The following is a 21,636-nucleotide window of genomic DNA, read 5'->3' on the forward strand; positions in this document are numbered from 1 at the left end:
ACAATTGTGTGCGGATAGTATCACAGAATTTTTAAAAGATCTAAATCTACGATTGACGTTGTGTTGTTACATACTGGGGCTACAAGTGGACAATCTACATCTTAGTGAGGTTGTAGTGATGGTTGATGGCTGTTTCTTTGCTTCCGAAGATCACGGGGAAGGTTGTCCTCCTCTGTAGGCTCTCCTGTGGCTGTGTAGCCCAATCCTTGATCTGCACACTCTGCTGCAGGCCGGGCATGTAAACCCCTGTGTAGGTGGTGACTGGGCAGCAGCAGCTTTGTAGTAGGTAAACAAAATATACCCAGGGCACAACCGCACTCCTGTGCAACATAGACTTTGTCGATATTGTCATCTAGATCAAGTTCAATACCAACAATGATAAACATTGCAGTACAAACTGTATCACTCGTTAACTTGTCATATAATCGAGCAAATTATAAATGACCTTCTAGTACTTTTATCTTTTTATCATCCACGGTACTAAACCATAGAGAGTTAATTCCTTAGGAAGACACTTCTTAGATAAATAGAAACGGGCAGATATTATAATGTAGCCCCTGACCAAAGGACCAATGCAAATTGAAGATGAATTTTCATTTTGTCATGGAATGCTCTAGATATGATGTTTTACGTAATAAGTTGTTCACATTTCTCAAATCAAGTACAACAAGTTAAAAGAGTCTCGATGCTGCAGACTGTTTTGAGTCTATACTTTAATGCAACAATCCCCACAATGCAAAAATAGGCAATATTCACATGTAAGTAATATTTAAACGACTGCTTTATCATTAGAAAAAACTAATGATTAGCCCCACTCGATTATAAGACTATATATGAGAAACGAATGCTAGCCCTTATTGTATTGTATTAGTAATTAGAATGTTAAGTTTCATTTAAGTGTACACGTATATGGCGTCGAAGCAATCGAATTTGACAGGTCATTTTGGATCGGTCTAGTGGTTTCGATCGTCGCTGCAGAGTGCAACATTGTTTGCTTTAAAATGTCCAAGGATGATTAGACTTAACTGTCCCCTTGTGTGCGTGCCTGGTTCTTTCTCTGTGCATTCTGGCAGAATTAGAGTGACTGGTTGAAGACTTTTGACCTTACGAAAAAAATGAAACATTATCAAGTTCAGATATCATATAGTTATTACACTTGGCGTGACCCAAAAGATCAAATTACAGAGGCCGCTTAATAGTTTCAATCATCACTTTGACCATCTGTTGTTTGTAGTGACTATTCTTGATAGTTGGTGGCGTTTAAAATCAATGAGGAGACTACGAGCGCATTTCAGTCCACGAAGTGTTTCTTCAATTTTAGGATGCGTGGTATCCTCGCCATAGATACTCCACCTCATCTGTAAGGACTGCTCAAGACAGCTAAAAGCTTTTCTGTAATCACCAAGATAGATCCCACAGATGACGCCTAAATTGCACAGTATCTGGTCTATGACAGGATGTGCGGTGTTCTTACCATAGATATTCCACATCATTTGTAAGGACTGTTCAATATAACTGGCGGCTTTTCTATAGTCTCCTAATTTACTACAGGCGTTGCCCAAGTTGCTAAGTGCCTGGGCGATTTCAGGGTGTGCAGAGTTTTCACCATAGAATACTCCTGAACATCTGTAGCGACTGTTCTCTATTATAGCTGACCGCCTTTCTGTAATCGCCAAGCTCACTCCAGACGGTACCCAAGTTGTTAAGTGACAAGGCGATGCCAGGATGTGCAGATTTCTTACTATAGATACTCTGACTCATCTGTAGTGACTGTTCATAATAGCTGACGGCTTTTCTGTGATCCCCAAGGTCCCTCCAGGCGGTACCTAAGTTGTTTAGTGACTTGGCGATGTCAGGGTGTGTGGTGTCCTCACTATAAATACTCCTGAGCATCTGTAGCGACTGTTAAATATAGCTCAAGCCCTTTCTGTGATCACCTAGCTCAACCCAGGCAGTACCCAAGTCGTTCATTGACGATGCGATGTTAGGATGTGCGGTGTCCTTACCAAAGACACTCCGACTCATCAGTATTGATTGTTCATGATAGCTGACTGCCTTTCTGTGATCACCAAGGTCACTGTAGGCTCCACCCAAGTTGGTAAGTGACCATGCGATGTCAGGATGTGCAGTGTTCAGTCCATAGGTACTCTTCTTCATCCGCAGTGAAACAATGTCCTTGTTTGGACTACGATACGGCCAAATCTCGTTCTATCTTGTTCGAACTCTGACGTAAAGGAACGTCGAGTCCGGTCGGGCCAAATCACGGGAAATAGCCTGGGACCACCGGTTGCCGTAGGCATTACTTTTGATTTCTTGTCTGAGGCCGAAATACCATTTCTGTTTTTTGTTTCCAAATGCATGCTATAAGTACATTGGCCTTAGCATCTGTCGCCTACGGCCAATGTACTTATAGCATGCTTTTGGAGAAAAAAAATCAGAATTGGTATTTCGGCCTCAGACAAGAAATCAAAAGTAATGCCGACGGCAAACGGTGGTCCCAAGCTATTTCCAGTCCAAGTACCGACCGGACTCGACGTTCCTTTACGTCAGAGTTCGAACGAGATAGCACGAGATTCAACGTGATTTGGCCGTACAATGTGCTTGTTTGGACTACAGTCCGGCCAAATCTCGTTCTATCTCGTTCGAACTCTGACATATAAAGGAACGTCGAATAAGATAACTTATTTCATATCTGCATGGCACAAAATTACATAGGTGCAGAGACTTGTGTGCTGACCAACTGGCTTGCTAATATTCAAGCTATTCAAGTTCTAGTTTTCGAAATATTGTTGTCTTAGCGTTTGGATACAATTATGAGAAATAGTAGGAACATGAAACAAATTTAATACAGAATATGTATTAGCTTCATTTCTCGCTGACAGAATATGGCTTTCAGCATCAGAACGTCAACAAATTAGGTTTGCAGAGCTTTGTCAGACGGATAAATAATATATAAGTCGTCTGCGCACGACTCATTTCTCCTCAACGCTCAGGTCAGAAATTTAACAGAAAATAAGACAATGGGCTCTTTGTGGTTCAGAGAAGGCATTGCTCCCACGTACTGTAAAGGTCAAGAAGATGCTTTTTCAGTACACGAGTAGCCATACTGAGTACACTGGTACGATCAGTGTTTTGTTCCTTATTTATGTGACTCCGACCTGCTAAGAGAGAAAAATACGTGATAAATGGGCGGACATTTCTGCCCCAGTGGCCCAGACTGTAAAATATACGTTGACCGTATCTACGTGGTAGGTTCACATGATGCAGAAAAGTACCTTTTATTCACTTTAAACAATTATAGTTTGCCAGTCAGTATGTCACAAGAAATTAGAACTCGATCAATTACAACTTGGCGGCTTACGTCTGGTGAACACGCTTTAAAATTTTGACGACAGTATGTAACTTCCGTTACCGTTTTTCCACGACCCCCCCCCCTCTGTTCCAAGCGCTTTACTTCTCCTAAGCAGTATTAGTTCGCATTCACTTCGCAACATTGAATATGTTACAGATGTTGTAAGAGGCAAGTAATTCAAATCAACGGAGGGTGGAACTACTTGCAAGAACTATCACATTCCGTCTCTGTTAATTATAAATTGTTCAACAAGTCGAAATGCAAAAACAATTCCAGACATTCTTATTCTTTTAAAAATGAAACAGCTATAATCGTCAACACGGCAGTAAATTTGACAGACGTATTACCAGACATACTGACTTCTCAACTAAAGGTTTTGAAGGCGATGTCACGACATAAAAGCTCCAAAATTGAAATATTTAATTAACTGATGTTCAAGATTTTTGTCGCAAAAACATTGATACACTCCAAGGACATCTTAGCAAAGCTCAGAAATTTTCGGTAACTTTCCTTGTGAATCAGTTGTCATATTTTGGGGATCATAAGAGGAGATGTTTACCTAAAAAATGAGATAGGTGTGATTGGAAAATGAGCTGATCAAATTTTCCAACCTAAAAATCGCTATTTTGCACATTTCATTGAGAACGAGCGAATAAGAATAAACGTGACGAATTAGTGCCGTTCGTCTTTCGATCGGGCAGCGCATTGTACGTATCAGTGACGTGTGACAAACGTACAGATAACGTATGGACAGCGTACATATAGCGTACTCGACGAACATTCAGGGTACATTCTAGATTCGGTATTTCATTGGTCGGGTCGGGTAGTCAATTTAGTTAAGGACAGAGAGGGAACAAACACAACCAGCAAAATGCACATAACTTTTTTTACATACACATAAAAGTTATACCTTTCGTTACTTATGGAGGCGTCTTATAATAGCAGTTTTCATAACTACTGGTATCGACGCAACTAAATTCACAGGGTAAATAATGACTCTAAATGCCATGGAGCGTTCCAAAAGTAAAATAGGTGTCCATGTTACACATATACAACAGGTCCTACTTGTTGTCAGTTGTGGAGGCGCCTTACCATAACACTTTAAGTAAATACTAATATCAATATAACCAAATACGCTCATTATTCGATTGACATTAGTCGGAAGTGCGTCAGGCATGTGGATGGCAGACGTTGTGTGCGTCCGGAGTACGCTCAGCATACGCACCTGATACGTAGCTATTCGCTGCAAGTATAACAGTATTGAGCACTTCATATGCGAATCATACGTGTCTCATACGCTGAATTCGTTACTCATACGCTATATGTGCGCCGCGCATAAGTCAAGAAATTTGATATTTTGAACGTACAACTGCGTATTGACAAAATTTGATACGGAACTCAAACGGAATTGCTAATATGCACAAGTCTGACAGGGACATGACGCGCATTGTTGGATCAAAGAAAGACAAAATATTTGCATACTGAGGTCACGGTGTCCTAATTAGAATAGAACAATATGTAACCACATTTTCCTGGTTTTACCGACTGAGCATGAGATCAACGGCGTAAATCGTGCCCGGACCCCACAACAGAAAATACCGAAACAAGGCCAGTCCTATTTATCATTTGTCAAAACGCAACAATTTTCAGACTTTTCATGTGTATATTCGCTTTTAGACGAAATAGTATTTTAAAACGACAATGTTGACAGAGTCGATTTTATGACAATAAGTGCAATGAGTGCAATAGTTTTGTGATTAAATGTGATTTGTACGATGTATGTCACAATAGACGCAATTCAGTCTACAAATGTAGTACTGCAAGTTCTGTTGATTAATAAAACCATTTTTATTGATTGATTGATTGATATAGACACCCGATAGGTGTAATGCGATGTCGAACTCGCAAATTTACGTCCGGCATTGGGGGACCCGTCGTTATAGTTGCCTTCATGTCGTAGGATAGGGCTTTCCTTTGTCATTAAGAATGCCTCTCGAGCTCGTAATTCCACTCAGTTCAACGTACTAGAGACGTAAGAATCGTCACATGATATCTAATAGAAACACGCGTAATTTGATAGAATTTGCAACAGTTAGAATTAGGCTCATCCAGCCTGCAGCCTGTAGTTGTAGACGATAGATTGCTCGCAGCTAAGCCACTTCACTATGCGTGAATCAGCAGGAACGGAAAAGATATTGAGCGCTAAACAAATATGAAAACGAAACTTACTGGTTTAGTCACGCGTCTATATCATAGTGTGTCCATATCAAACGGTAACCCAACACACGTACGCGGGCTGAGTACATCCGCAGGGATAATTTCCAAAATACGCAACTAGTAAGAAAACCAGCTACCGTTACAACGTTTAAGCCAAGAAAACCATATCACGCTTCATACGCATTTCTCAACCAAACGTGGACCCATCACTAAATATCAACAAAACGACAAAACATTACTTCTGAGAAAAGTGGACTGCAGTCGCTGTTGTGTGGTTGCACACCCGTCTGGCAGTGTATTATGCCCATTGTTTGTGTCAGGTATGTACCTGGCTGACAGTGTATCATGTTCGTCGTTTAGTCAGGTACGGTGTGTGCGTGTGATTACACTTTCTACGGTACCTACATAGTTCATAGAATGTGTCCTTATAGTATATAAGCTTAAATTGTCACTAGTAGTGATGTTCTAGCATGACAACAATACATTACTTGACCTTCTCTAGTATGCATTTTCATACTAAATACCTACCTAACGTCGCCAGTGTTTTTTAAAACACCACCCTTTTGTAAATTTGTCCTGTAAGTAGAAGAGGTATGCGAAGCCTTCGTTTTTTTTCCAGGAGCCTGCTTGCTTATGATATAGAAGCAGAGCCTAGTGAGCAATCTACAATTGATGGTTTAGAAAAAGATTGCATAACCTTAATCTAGCCAAGTAAATACACAAAACGATCAATCCCCTTGGGAACAATTTTATTCGATTTAAGATTTTCTGTAAGATACTAAGATGTGCCTTGTTGTTCTATGTCCAATTTCTTTCCATGCATAACGCTTGCCGTTGGTATGTATCATAGTGAGAACGTAGTTTGTTAAACAACTGTATTTTTTAAAGTAATTTCATTGCCATAATTGAGTAGTATTGTGCAACTACGTCCGTGCCGTAACCATCCAGTCCTTTACTGATGTATCTTGTTATCTTTGCGTATGGTTTTCTGACATTTGCAAGCTGTGGCTTGTATTATAGCTAGGTGAAAATAGCCAGGTGAAAATCAATGCGTGCGCTGATGCCATCCATAAAATGTACTTGCTGTGGCCTTACAAGAAAATAATGTTAAAGTCCATACAATTTCATGACGCCATCCATATGGTAAAAAAAACAGATTTTGACATCTTTTATGACCAACTATCAGTATTCAGTATACCCCCCCCCCCCCCATCGAAACCTCTGCTTGGAGAATCTATAAAATTGCCAGGTAGATTCTTCTTTGCACTTGTGTGCATGTGTTATCATAGCATATATGAGACTAAAAAAACACAGGCTCCAATCATTCCGAAAACACTCCTATCGGTGGCAGAAAACCCTCAGAACAAAGGCATTTTCACAGTATTGTCCAGTCATCTAGACCTTCAAACACTTTGGTGCGATCATGAGAGGGAACTGGTACTTCCTGGAGTCCCTCGGCGGCTGTATGGTGAGGACTTCCCATGAGATGTTCTCTTGCTTGAAGCCTGCTTTTACCAGGTGTGAGATCTGGGTCTCCTATGAGAGTCATTTCGAAATATAAATCATTGTGTGGCTTTTCTATTGGACATATAAATGGATTCCATCATCAGTGAGGTCGTTAGGCCAAGGGAAACATTGCTGTATTTCCGGAAGGTATTCTCCTTTTGTTTTTGATATTATTATTGACTTATATCAATTTTTAAAAGAGTCTAAAATAAAGATTGGCAAAACTACTGGGAATTTTGTTTTGTTCGATAATTCAGATGTCAGATCTAAAAGTCTATATCTTTTGCCAACGGTAAACCTGAAAAAGGGCTAGGGTTGGCAGGTTTTTGCTAAGGTCGGTCGGGTAACCGGAAACACAACATTTTTCCATTGGCCCTAACACAATTTTGTTAGAATAAAGAGCAACCTTGGCTTTATCAATACATGCGTATTATTCATTCAAGTTTCATATAACCTTTGAGCACAAGTCAATGTCAACAGAATGAAATGTGTGTACTGTATGTATGTGTGGGTGGGTGTGATTTCTCTAAAGAACACCCTTAGACTAGTCGACCAAAGAAATACCCCCTCCCTAATACCTTGAACATGGTTTCGATGTCGTCGTACTTTTCCTGGAGTAGCTCACCCCAGGAGGTGAGGTTACAATAGGACAGCACTCCGCCTGGCGTCAGTAACCTGAAGGCGTGCTTTCCGATAAAGTCAAACTGATGTGTGTGCCACTCTGCCTCCGACAGGGGGTACGTGTCGTACAAAATACCTGCAAATATGTAGTACAAAATAATTGAATAAGTAAGCAGCGTTAATTGCCATTAGGCCAGGAGGCTTAAGGTATCCTAAGACTTCTAAATTAAACGAGGTCTAGCAACTCTTGAAGTATATTTCCTGCAACTATGGCGACTCAGACCTTTTGGATAATCTTCAAGTCATGTCAATCAGTGTGTTGTGATAATTACGGACACGCAGCAACATTATCAGATGCCAACATTTTCCATGGACTCAATGTCACTAAGTCCTACCTGTCTGCCCAATCGTACCTTACACAAACCAGAAATTAGATATTCTCACGATGGTCAAATACGGGCACAAAATTTCCAAACTTTTTTAGAATTCGAACAACATTCTATTATGTTGGAAGTGAAGTATTCGAATTGAACGTGCGTTCTTTATGGGGTTACTCGCGGTCATTTGCAGGTTTTCACTCTAGATCCGCACCAAAACGCCCTTTCTGTCCGAGGTCCCTTGCATAAGAAGAAATTTTACGTTATCACAAAATACAAACTATTTTCTGGATATTATGTCTTTCCTGACATTTTGTTGCAGACATGGAACATATGACCAAGCTACTGGCGCCATTGTTGATGACTTTGAATGTTGCTGAACTTGTTTACGCAAGTACCCCCTCCTCCCAGTAACCTGACACCATCGCTTACAGTGGACAGTTTCCCTTAGCAACGAACCATCGTGTCTATTTCACAATTTTCGCCCAAACTAGTCTTCCACGACCACATACCTTCGCCAAATGATATCAACCTTTATGACTGACGTATCATGTGTGTTCTTATTGACTATGTAAACAGTTAATCATCTTCTCCACCCAAATAATAGAAGTTGTCCGCAGTATGACCTTGACAAATAGGGGTTATTTTAGCATTTATAACAATTATGCAAAACTTGTATTGAACTGTGTTCACATTCACATAACTTACAAAAGTATGAACTTGCCGTCATTCGCCAATATGAAATTATTGTGGTTTCTCATTGAATATGCAATTTAGGTCTTTATTGCATATTTTCTTTCCATCAACATTTCCTTCTCCCTCAGTTACAAAGGTCACATATTTGAAAAGTCCTATCATGCATGGCACACAGGAGTTTTTTTCTCATTAGTTATGCAAATGATTATGTGATTTGCATAATCATTATCTAATTAAACAAACTTTCATCACTTGAGCTATCTACATACTAAAAATCATTACGATTTGTCAACGCAACCCACCCTTGAGTTATAGTATTTTGTCATTAATTATGCAAATCAGGTTTTCATTTGCATAGTTGATATCTCTATTTCTCCCTTCCTCGGCTCAGTTACATGTCACATGTTTGAGAGTCTTATCATGAAATGTGGTGGATGTATGGACTTCCATGATTGATTATACAAACTAGAAAGGCAACAATTTCACGAGCAAATAATCCTTTTTTATCCATGTCCCTCCCCATGCAAAAATTGCCTGTTCCAAAGTCACACCTGAGCAAAACTGAAATATACCGAAAAATTCTGCCAAAAAAAAATCTATTGCAAAGTCATCCCAGCCCGAAATGGAGCTTCCCAATTTTGATCTCCTTCGCAAGAATGGACTCTTCCGCGGGCATCACCAAACATAACGGACTACTAAAAGAATGGATCAGCCCAGTCTACATTAAATTTGACATGAAAAGTCCCTCCATGCAAGAATGGACTCTTTCAGAAGCATTCCCATGTAGAATGGACCAGTCCAAAGGCACTAAAGAAAATGGACTTTCGCATAATCACCCAAGTCCACCAGTATAGAATCTTCGTGTGAAATGGACCAGTCCAAATGCACTTCCACTCAAAACATTGAAATCTAAGAAACCGTCCCTCTGTGCAATAATGGACTCCCCAATTGGGGAGTCCATTATTGCACAGAGGGACGTTTTCTTAGATTTCAATGTTTCCATCCAGGCCTTCTTGGGGTATGCTGTTCATCCATCCACACGCACACACACACGCGCACATACAATCGCTACCCAAAACATAATCTTCTTGGTGAAGGTAACTACATCGTGACATACCACTCAATGAATCTTGAGAACACTTCTGCTTTAGCTCTCCAGACCATATCTCGCCACAGCTTGCAGAAGTGTTCTCATGATTGAGCGTGATTTGTACAACGCCACTCGACAGAGAGGTGGTCAGGAATGTTTGCTAGAGCATAGGCTACGTGAGATTTGATATCGTTGCGGCACAGAGCATCTAACGTTAGACGCGACTTTAACGCGACAATACGCACTGTGGCCGATCGATGTCCGTCATTGGGTACGGTCTAAAAGTACAGGGTACGGCCCGATTTACCTGGTACGACCCGAATTTTTAGTGGGTATGGCCCGAAGAGACTGCCATTGGTTGAAGCTGCAAAACATTTGCAACATTCTGCCGTCTATCAACAATCCCTGCATATTCAAGACGCCCAGCAAGATTAGCCGTGCAGAAAATGGTTTGAGTTTGTGTGAAAAAGGAGTTTTCCCATGTATTTGCTTTTTTAAAAGCGCGGGTGACGCCAAATCGGGTGTTCCAGAGTTCTACTTTGGGCTTGAAAAAAAAAGAGGATGAAGAAGAAGTAGCTTACTTTTTTGAAGGTAAACATGATAAACCAATCCTTTCAAACACTATATGGATGGTATGGAAACCCTTCTTCAGAACCCCGTTTTATTCCGAACGCCTTTGTCAAAACAGCGCTAGTCGAACTGTGATGGCACGAGTAAAACGTACATCTTTATCGGATTTTCCACGACATTGGCTGCATGTTATCATGTTTAGGGCAAAAAGAAATTAAAAAGAAAAAAGCACGGGCACTCAAATGCCCGTACCGCATTCCATCTACTACCAAGTGCGCTAGTGGAGAGCTTCGTCTCTTCCGTACTTGTGAGTGAAACTGGTTAATTTGAAAGTGAAAACGATAACGTAACATGACCAGTTTACGTCCGATTTATTCAAAACGTTATTTATACTGAAACCGCGCGAGTCAAATGTTTAACCCATGGGTAGAAATATCAGCTCTTCTAACAAGAAAATGCATGGTCTGTACATTTTTCTCCGCCTGTTCAACGCCATGCAAACATGTATTCATACTGGGGTATATGGTGTAGAATTGTGCTAGACTTACCCTTTATCGTCCACCTCAGTATTTTCCCTTCTAGCGCTATGCTTGAAGAACATAGACCGGAAAAAAATGCACAGTAACTGTCAAAAGTAGTCTACAGACAAATGACAGTAAAGTCACTATGTTTGTCCCTCCGCTTGCCCGACGCGATGAAAGAAAACAATGTTTGTGTTGTGAATTTCCCCGACATCAGCAGCACGTGGCGTTCACGTGATAAACGCATGGCCATGATGTTATGCCGTGCAAAAATGTATAATCTGAGCGGGGGTCGATAGGTTGTATCAAACCTTCCTAAAACTGGCAAGTTTCAAACCTCGAATGACCATGGATAGTCAGCATAGTAAAGAAAGGTTTAACGTCAGCTACTTTTAAAAGATACTAGCTATCGTGTAAGTCAGAAAACATGATGAAAAACGCGGTGTCGAATTACATATGAAATGCGTCATGCATGACGCTTCCATGCAACTTGTTGTTACTGGTTCAGGAGTTTATTCTGTTATGTCGCTGGACGTAAACCCTTTTGAATGTTTTGTATAAAAGAGAGAGATGGCTGAGGATCATACTTATGACGTTCTTTGTTTCTCATGAGAACAGGCTTTGGCATAATACACCGCGACATGTGGAGATGACCCAATTTGGACGTAAACTACTCCTGCACGTAAATAGGTCATGTTACGTTAGCACAAGAAGGACTTTGTTTATCTTCATTACTAAAGATCATTTTTACCTTTAAGGAATGGTCAATATATCGAAAACAGGACCATATGTCGCAAAGGTGTGACGAAAAAAACGTCCTACATGTCATATAAAGGTATCTGCACATATAGGAATGGTGAAACAAACGTAGTGTACAATTCGGATATGCGAGTTGCAATAAGGTTGCTCGGATTGTCCAGCTATCTGTCTGTAGAAGACAATAAAAAGACGGGGGATTTTTTTAGGCACGGCAGTTCAGTCAGCCATTTAGGACAGCAATGGCGAAGAGTTGATACAAAGTGAGCAGAACCAGCATTATGTAGCTACAACCACTCACGACTCATGAGATTCCTGTGTCCAGTGTATGGGAAACCCTGTCTCTGCGTTCGTGATGTGCTATACAAATCCGGATCTAAATTTATAATGTTTTTGACGTTGACATCGGTGTTAGTTAATTTCTATTGAATACAGGGATAGAATACTTGTTGGTTGTAATGCCATGTTTCAAATTTGTCGATTCAAGTCTTTTTATATACTTTATGATGTTTTTTTTCGTCCGCGCGCACCAAATGTGGAGTCTGCAGAGGATGTGATCAATAAAATTTACTTGCTGTGGCCTAATGCACAGTGGGGAAACCTGTCAGAAATATACGCACCTTTACACGTCCATCTGCTGGTTATCAGCAACGGGACATACCTGCCATCCAACAACTTAATGCTATGCGGCGTCTCCCGCTTCGAATTTTGCATTGACAGCGCGCTCTCACCGCAACTACACCCACCCCCTCCTCAAACAACCCTACTCAAGGAGTGTAGCCTTCAACAAAGAATGCATTGCATTTTTCTTTTGCCCGCTCTTAAAGGGTTTCCTATCATATCAAAATAAAGCTCAACAGAACTCGGACCCTATTATTGTCAGTCAAGCGACGACTTCCATTTTCGTCCGCCAAGCGCTGTTTTTGACGGAGATGTGCTGCTGTTAAGAATACTTGCCACATATAGATCATGAAGCATTTGACCAAACGTAGTTTTTATTCAATTAATGACACCTACACCAGCCTATATCTAGTCTTCACACAATACAATCATTTTAAAACACTGACAATGGTTCGCAACAATTTTAATGGAACATAAAAAAGGTGAAGTTACTCACCATCAAAGTACCAAGTAGGTAGGGTAGGGACAACATCCTGCCACAAGCCCTTCAGTGGGACAATCTTGCAAATATAACAAAACGGATAAACATGTCGTTAATTTCTAATGCTAAAAAAAGTATGGAAAAGATTGCAAATGTTTGATTTGTGATTCCTCTAATTTCCAGTTTATTGCCAGGTCACTATGTAATTGAATATTTATGACAAAATCCCTTACAAAATTTCTGCTTTCTAATTTATACCATTCCACTGGTAACGTATATTATGTCATACCTGGGCCGCGAAAACGTTCGATAAGGGTGTTCCGGACCGTGTGATAATCTTGGTTATCGCTCGGGCATAGAATATTTGAGGCATTTCAAGTGCGCCGAACGCGCCACTTTCGAAAATTCAAATACTGGATTAGGGCGTTGGAATGCACGGCTTTTATAATTTTCTGTTTGAGGACACCAACTTTTCTAAACATGGCGCATTTCACTTCACATTGAAATGTCTTTTTTTCCGGGTGGGTATGGCAAAGATGTTTTGAAAATTAAAACCGCATCACCCTCGGTCCCAGCCCTCCCGCAGGTCGGATGCTACCCGCGGTCGGGTGGTACGGAATACCCCGTGTTGTGTTGATAAGCAACCAATTACGGTGTCAGGTAATCCTGGAATTCCTGACATTCGTTTATGTATAAACAGCAAAAAAATTACTAGATTCTAGCGCTTCTAAAGTTCCTTAGTAAAATTCTAGGTTTTATAATAAACACAAACCTTCAGACCAACGACATCGTGAACATTTTATTAAACTTACCTTGTGCGTCTGTTCTTTGGCCCAATTTTCAAGTTTCTCAAAAACGCCGTCGTTACATTCGATTATCCAGTGTTCTTCGATGTCATGTCGCTCAATCTCGTTGCTGGCAATCGCCATGCCAAATCCAATTTCAAGGACACGTCCACCTAAACAAACATGCAAAGAACTATAACAGTACTTTTAACTCATGTAAGCAGTAATGACTACATCTTCAACTAGAGTTCCACGAACACATTATCTTCGCCAAATAATCAAGGCTTATTATGGAGAGTGATTAATATTTACATGCTTATCACCCCCTGCAAATTTGATCATGCACCATACCATTTGGAAGTTACGATGGGGCGAATGAGTCCAGTCTAGATGGGGTTAAAAATCATTTGGTGGTACAGGACTAGTATATGTGTAGAGTGTGCTGATACAAATGTATATGTTATAACTGGTCATGAAAAAATAAGAGTATGTTGATATTATATGGGCCACAAAGGTTCGATATTCGGTGTTGTAAGTTGAAAGTGATGATGAAATGGTCATTATATATGAATAGAATAAATCTTTATTCCATATCATACACATTTTGAAAGACATAGTACATGTACATGTGACTTTTCCGCACCTAGCAGTGGTGCAGTTTTGGTACAGTGTACTCTCCAAGCAGAGGAGTGGGTCTGGCTGGTTTTTGACGTGTTTTTAGGTGTTTTTGTCAGGCTTTCCATTTTGTCCCCTTTTCGTTATGTCGCCAATCGTGGTGAACAAAAATGCCTAAACTGAACGCGTTAAAAACCAGCAGGACCCACACCTCTGCTTGGAGGATAGTTTATTTATTTGACCTACATGTACGTTTATGCAAGGCCATCTGGTTACATGACCTGACAGTCCTATGTCCGATTATGAAATGCAGTGGTTTAACAAACTTTCCTTTCTTATTATGCAAATTAGCTTCTGATTTGCATAGTTAGTCATTGATTATGTAAAGCACCATCTGAGCTCTGTAAGTACCAAATATCACGACGATCTGTCGACCCCTTCTCAAGTTATTCATGTCCGAATGTCAAAACAAAAACACACACTGCAGTTCTAAACAAGCCGCTAGGGGGCCCAAATTTACAGAATTTACTTTCTGTGACATGAGCTATCTACCACACAAAAATCATGACCATAGCACTTTCAGAAAATATGCCTCCAAATTTTGAAGCTCTGTTGCAGTACCTTAGGTGCCCGCTAGAAGGCCCATTATCAAACTTGATCTTCCTTTCTGTAAACCCTACCCATCCACTAGATATCATACAGATCCATCAACAGCTTCTTGAGTTATGCTGGCGACATACAAATACACATCCACACAAAGCCCGCTGCAGTACCGACGGAAAATACAAGGGGAACCATTTTTGAACTTGACCTCCGTTTTCACAACATCTACACACCTGCAAAAAATCATGAAGATCCATCAACGTTTCCGTCACTTTTTTAGCCTACATACAAACACACAAAAATGCAAAGTCCGCTGCAGTACCGTTGAAAAACGCAAGGTGAACCATTTTCGAACTTGACCTTCCTTTGCACAACTACTACACACCTACCGAAAATCATAAAGATTCATTGAAGCTTTCTTGAGTTATGCTCCTGACATACATTCAGACCCACCCAACAGATTTTTCAACCGAAAACATAATCTTCTCCGAGTACAAGTACTCGGCGAAGATAATAACAATTCAAGGTCGATTTTGGGCCCCATGGTATGTGACCTTGGTACTGCAGCAGAACTTACATTTTTGTATCTTTTGACCTGGACGTGCTGTGGTCTTGATTTTTGGGTGGCAGATAGCTTGTGATGTAATAAAGAAGTGGTGTAGGTTGGGGCTCCCTTGCAGCTTCCTCTAAAACTGCAGGGGCGTTTTCGTGAAAATCTTCTAAGGAGAATAACTGAACAAAGGAACGATGGATTTCCATGATATATAGTATACAGGTAGCTTAGATAGAGATATACACATTGATGTGCAAATTATGCTAATTGGAACTTAATTTGCATAGCTAATGAGGAAAATCTATATTTGCAGTGTTTTCCATTATCAGACTCGAATACATGTAACATATGTAGTTTATGGAAAGTGGAACATCAACAGATACCAATTATGCAAATAAATTCCTAATTTGCATAATTGATGCAAAACCACTATAATTCATCTAATTGGAAAATTATAGGACTGCCAATATTGCAACATGTGTAAGTTAGATAAAGGTATTTATGCCCATGCATATATTATGCAAATGTGTAAGTCATTTACATGAATGAAATTGTTAATGAAGATATGAGGTCGTTGAACTCTTGTTTAGTTAGTTTAAGGTAGAAAATTAGAGTTCGGAAACCTCATACCTCCATGAAATGTTTAGAGCTTCTTTAAATTTCATTCAAATTGCTTTTTCATTTACATAAATTATGCAAGGTTATGTTTACCTTCAAATTACATATACAAGTCTAAAGTATAAAATTCCCATGATTTATCACTAAGTGGTTTTGCCATTTTTGTATTAATCATGCATATTAGCTCTTCATTTGCATGTTTGATATCTGTTTATGTTCCAGCTGCCATGAATTACATTTATTGAAGTCCACTTATGGAAACAATGGGCTTATAGAATTTCCTAATTCATTACGCAAATCAAGTCCTTATTTGCATAATACATATCTTATATAAGACATATATTATATGATATGCAATCTCTGTCTAAGCTAATTGCATGCCTAAATTGATGGAAATCCGTCGTTCCTTTCTTCTGTTGGCCTCTTTTTAATGTCCTGCACAAAAACTTCCTTGCAGTTCCGAAATTAGATGTTAGGAACCTAAATTTTCCCCGATTTTCCCCAAAAACCTATCTGCCATATGCATACAGCTGTCAAGACCACAGCATGTCTAGGCCAAGAGACACATTGAAAAACTACTTTGATTAAATTTTCTTATTTAGTATTTTATGCATATTTTTTTGCAAAATATACTGTTTTTCCTGGCGTGTTCTTCGAATTAATTCTTCTTCTTTTTTCTTCTGCCACAAAATCAAGTAGATGTATGATGATAGCTCTATAATTGGTAATGCAGAACTTATATTTCCCTTACAGTAAATGCTACGGATGCCATATTGAAGGTGAGGGTACCTTTAGGACAAGTGAATACACCTCAAGGCGCATTATGCTAATGAGGTTCTCATATGAATAATTTGTGCAGAAGCTTATATTTCCCATACTGTACATACTACGGGTGTCATATCGGGGTTGAAAGTACCTGTAGGAAATGTGAATACACCTGACTGTACATTATGCTAACAGGGTCCTCATCTGCATGATTTATGCAAAAAAATCCACATTTTCCGAACGCTAAATGCTACCGATATTGAACCGGCTGCTAGGGAGCCAAACCTTATGTCACTTCTTTCCGAGCACAAGAGCTGTTTACCGCCCAAGAAGTGACCTTATGTCCACAACTCGAGATTTAAAAAAAAAACTTGAGGGAAGCCACTAGAGGGCCAAAAATGCAATAATTTCAATTTTTTGCCAAACCCTACTATCACACAAAATATGAAACCAATTCATCTCAACTTATCTCGTTCACCAACAGACACACCCACGTGCACAAACGTTGCTGAAAACATAACCTCAATTGCACTTCGTGGAGGTAATAGATATAGTCTCATATGCTATAATTTCCTTATTCTTCGTTCAACCGAGGCAGATTATCACCATAGAAATTACGGCATGTAGAATCACCGTCCCTTATAGTGGTTCGGGTAAGTAAAGCGTCATGGTATGTGAAAAAGACGTAGAGATTTCTGTATGTACGTTAGAGTGACAAAACCTTTGATGTATGGTAGATAAATACGTCAGTTTTGAGACTCTATGAGTTGAATGTCGATGTTTGGTCGGTGAAAAGTCACGTCTGTATTCTGTCGCTACCTACCGCTGTGCGTCGATTGCAGCTCAAAAGATCTTCGGTGAATGCCATGTAAGATAAATTTTTAAAGGGATCGAGCCCGAGACATTGTGTTCATGTTGTTTGCTGTATCCTAAGTTCGCACATATCAAATTCTGGTAAGTTCCTTGTCAACTTTCTATACATTTTGAAGCAGAGAATCGTGTAGCTTTGGATTCTTAATCCTGTAAATGCCATTGAAAAACTATGCTATGCTACCTTTAATGCATGCGTGGGAGGGAAGACATAGAAGCTTTCGTCCTTAGGACGTCTTATAAACTTATATCCGCAAACGTTGCGACGAATATATATATATATATACATATATACATATATCTGAATATACATGTATCTGAAGCATGTGTGCTTGATTGGAAGGGAGCGAGATATTTCCGTACCGTTGCAACTGGCAACTCTTGCCAGTTTGTTCATGTAAGGCGTCTGCCATCGCTCCATGACGGGCTTTCCCATGATTTCCAAATGCTCGTCCGTCGCATCGAAGTCCGCCGAGGCGTCCGTCCATGCCGGCTTGCAGTCTTCTCCCGATCCGAAGATAGGCTGTCCCGCTTCAGCAGTCATATTGGTAGGGAGGTCAGTGTGTGTTAGAAAAAAAAACGTTAAAAGTACACGTTTTGCTTCCCAGCTAGTATTGCTGTTTAGCAGGTTTTCGTGTCGCTGGATTTTCCCCCTGATCGCCAGACGGAAGCATCTGTTTGGTTACAATAATAGATACTACGCGTGCTCTTTTTAGTAGACATCTGGCTAGATGAAAATGTGTGATTGGTAGTTGCAATAATCCATGCGTCCTTGATAATAGTTTAGTGGAAGAGAACTTGATATGCATTCAAATTTCGTGTGTGTGACGTAGTGTCTAAAATAATACTGTAGATATAATTTTGAAACGTGACCCTTTTCAGCTTAAAATACGCATGCAATGCCTCTAAAGGCAGTATGCAACATCAGGGCGCTCAACTGTGATAAGATCAACAAAAATTGTCGCGAGCTTACTATAGGAAATGTAATACTGTAAGTAAATAGAAGTACGCGATATGCGAAATTATTGGTAATCCTAGATCTTATGGCTTTTTCTTCTTTGATGTTTTATGAATTTTCTACTTCATCATTTGCATTTCTTTACCTTTATTTTGAATTATGAGAAATTTCAAAAGTTTCCCCATTTTCGATACCACTCATCAGTTAGGGTCATATGATCATAGATAAAAAGAAGGCTAACCCAGATATGAATGATATTAATATATATATATATATATATATATATATATATATATATATATATATATATATATATATATATATATGTATATATATTCTTTTCATGTCTATTGTCAACAGGTATCCCTCCACAACTTTTGCAGTTTTGTAATAGGACATTCGAAAAATTAATCACCCAGCCTGACTCCAGTATCCAATCTTTGCGAATTCCAGTATCCGACATTTTGACAATCACATGCCAATCTACAGTTCGACAGAACCGATATCAGTGCTTTGTATTTAGTGGTAAATTATATAGCAGCAGTAAGTGTGTTGATCATCTTGATATGTGCAATCACGAAAATTCAGCATTGTCGCACGCATCAAAATTCAGTGGACATACCATACATTGAAGACCGTCATATACTACAGACATGTGCAATATACAATTCCGCTATTTGCAAGTTTGTTTGTAAGGCCACACCAAGTTGATTTTACGGATGACGTCCTCTGAAGATCCCAAAACTAATGCGCACTGGCGATGAAAAGAAAAATTCCAGCCAAAAAATGCTGCTTCATCACAAAAGTACAAAGCTGGTATTGCGATTTGAAGCACAGAAAACCATGTATCAAGCAAACAACACGGCTTTATTTGTAGGAGGTACATGTAGGTTGTCTGTTCATCATAGCATACTCAGCGCAAGTGATTGATGTTAGACATATTGACAAAAACGACCAAAGCCGTATACTATTAGAAAGTATTTGTCTCCAAGGACTGTGGATAATATTTGACTGTGATGAGAATAATCATAAGGGCACTTTCAACATACATGGCATTGAATGAATGAATGAATGGTTTATTTGCACAGAGGCATGTTAAAAACATTTCGCAGCCAGTAGGCTGAATTGCATGTTTTTGTACAGAGTAATCCTTTCTACACATGGAACTATAAAATTACAAGTAATAAAAAAGACTTACTACATATAAATATTACGCATATACTTTGAACTTACATACACTTCATCATCATCATCATCATCATCATCATCATCATCATCATCATCATCATCATCATCATCATCATCATCATCATCATCATCATCATCATCATCATTCTTTCGGTTTCCAGATTTACATAAACTTCCTAAGAATAAATATTGCACATATACTAGTGACGAATTCATATAGTGGTAAATATACTTTAAACTTAAATATACTTCATCATCATCATCATTCTTCCGGGTTTCCGAATTTACATAAACTTCCTAGAAATAGATATTGCACATATACTAGTGACGAATTCATATAGTAATGACGGTTTAAGCGTCCAAACAATGATTAGCTGTGTGTGTTTAGGAGTTTAGCAAAGTAAGGGATAGGTGGTGTTATACATTGGACGCCATATCAAGCATTTCATGGTTCACACATACATAAGGCCTCAACTCCTCTCCTAATCTTTGCAAAAGAAACGTGTGAGAGTTACTCTGAAAAGTTCATGTTTGAAATTCCGTCTGGGCGATGCTCCCTGGCCGTACGACTGTGCACACGTAACATTCCCACAGACAACGTCGATGACATACCAATCCGCAATTACAGTTTTTTTGGGAACTTTGATGCTGACGTATTTTGTGATAGTACATAACAACATTTACGACAAGCCGGCACAATGCTGGCCCTCTGTGGCAATCTTATTCGGCCAGTTACGGAGTTCCGTGTAGCCTCGGAGGAGGTGATTCTCTTTTTATCGAGAACAGGCGAAAATCAATGCGCACGCGGACATCATCGACAAAATTAAGATGGTGTGGCCTATTAAAGTCAAAATAAACAGCATTACTAGGGTCCAAGAACCAGGACCAAGGACTCAAAAGCGTGCATAAGCGAGTCAAAGATGGCATGGTTGGAAGTCGGTATCGGCCTCCAAGTACCGTTAGATGATCAACCAATGTTATATTGGGGCAAATACATATCTATTAAACCTGGAAATACAATTTACCACTGAAATAATTAAAGTTTAGCATTGTAACTAATGCAAAAAAACCGATCCCATCAATACCCATTTCATTCCCTGGCAAAGAGACGCTTATGTTTTTTTGTGCTTTTTAACAGACAAGGACGACGTGGCACTGCACTGAAGATCTTTATAACTTATATTTGACAGTGCCACGTACAGAAAATAGATAAATGCAAGTGAGGTTATATTGAACAACTGTTGATTTATTTTGAAATGATAGATAGATTTCAAATGATACTAAGTTCGTAGTACAAATGCCTTATTAATCGTAATACTATCGTGCTCGCGTGTCACCAATCCTGTCGCTGTTGCTATCACACCGCAGTATTGTTATGTTGTCTGCATCGCAGTATTCTAACCCTCCTGCAGCTCTGTTGCCCCAGACGGTCAGCCTAGTAGTCTGGCTTTGGTGTTGTGCAGATGTGGTCTTCTAGCAGTGAGAGGACTACAGCCTGTTAAAATAACACAATCACAAATGTAACCTTGGCATATTTCGCAGCTCTTGTAACATTGCCTAAATAACAATGTCAAGAAAGCCTGATATTTGAGTCGACGCAGAATTAGGTCGTGGCAAAGGTCTGCAATTCATTATTCCAAGGACATCTGTTTTCGGCTGTTGTAAGAGGCAATGATGTGAACTCTTCACCATAAGAGGATAAATTATTGGCCGTTAACTACCGGGAAACAACAGCTGGGCCAACAGCTGAGCCGGAAGGAAGCAGACGACAGTACGAGTATATAGGGCATGCGCTTTATCTGTATACTGGAAACATAAATTCTATACGCCTTTGATTTAACCACTTTTGATATTTTTACCTTTGGTCCAATAA

The 21,636-nt window shown here is 39.6% G+C and overlaps 1 protein-coding gene across 1 annotated transcript; it reads right to left on the reverse strand.

Annotated features, from left to right (window-relative positions):
- Positions 1-6,950: 6,950 nt before the first annotated feature.
- Positions 6,951-18,374, reverse strand: LOC136426713 (guanidinoacetate N-methyltransferase A-like). The gene is made up of 5 exons (XM_066415462.1): positions 17,981-18,374; positions 13,621-13,766; positions 12,824-12,887; positions 7,654-7,832; positions 6,951-7,105 (listed from the first exon to the last, which is right to left on the reverse strand). Exons 1-5 carry the CDS (start codon positions 18,159-18,161, stop codon positions 6,965-6,967), a joined length of 711 nt encoding a protein of 236 aa, XP_066271559.1. The 5' UTR covers positions 18,162-18,374; the 3' UTR covers positions 6,951-6,964.
- Positions 18,375-21,636: the final 3,262 nt, after the last annotated feature.

The sequence above is a fragment of the Branchiostoma lanceolatum genome, chromosome 2, assembly GCF_035083965.1.
Source record: "Branchiostoma lanceolatum isolate klBraLanc5 chromosome 2, klBraLanc5.hap2, whole genome shotgun sequence".
NCBI classification, from domain to species: Eukaryota; Metazoa; Chordata; class Leptocardii; order Amphioxiformes; family Branchiostomatidae; genus Branchiostoma; species Branchiostoma lanceolatum.